At 48.2% G+C, this 423-nt stretch overlaps 1 protein-coding gene across 1 annotated transcript; it reads left to right on the top strand.

Moving 5' to 3' along the window:
- Positions 1-127: 127 nt before the first annotated feature.
- On the top strand, positions 128-421 carry TM35_001841000 (uncharacterized protein; the record flags this gene model as incomplete). The annotated part of the gene is made up of 1 exon (XM_029031982.1): positions 128-421. A coding segment is annotated over one exon (294 nt), but the record flags the coding sequence as incomplete, so codon positions are not given.
- Between the last annotated feature and the right edge of the window lie 2 nt (positions 422-423).

Raw genomic sequence — 423 nt, 5'->3', positions numbered from 1 at the left:
TGAGCAGTCGCCACAAGGTGGTACAGGTGGTCCTGGTTCTGAGGGGCAACAGAAACAGATAGACAGTGTTACACAGGGCTCTCAAGAAGAAAACCACAACAAAGAAACGAATACTGAAAGCTCAGAATTGCCGACAAATGCGGACTCCACACAACATCCTACTGCAGATGCACCTCCTGCTGACACAACACCATCTGATCAACCCTCTGGTGATTCAAGCCCACCAAATAACCGGAGCGCAGAGCCCAGCAGTACCACTGATAATGTGACAACTTCAGAAGAGAGTGAAAGAACAAATAACGAGACTGCGAATGCTGTGACTGAAACTACCACCACCACAACAACAACAACACTTCCTCCTGAACTCACAAACAACAAGAAGGGTGATGCAGACAGCAGCAGCAGCAGTATCAGCAGTTCTGT

The sequence above is a fragment of the Trypanosoma theileri genome (assembly GCF_002087225.1).
Source record: "Trypanosoma theileri isolate Edinburgh chromosome Unknown TM35_Tth_184_V1, whole genome shotgun sequence".
Taxonomy (NCBI): domain Eukaryota; phylum Euglenozoa; class Kinetoplastea; order Trypanosomatida; family Trypanosomatidae; genus Trypanosoma; species Trypanosoma theileri.
The sequence above is the reverse complement of the archived record's forward strand: the minus strand, read 5'-3'. Positions and strand labels throughout refer to the sequence as shown.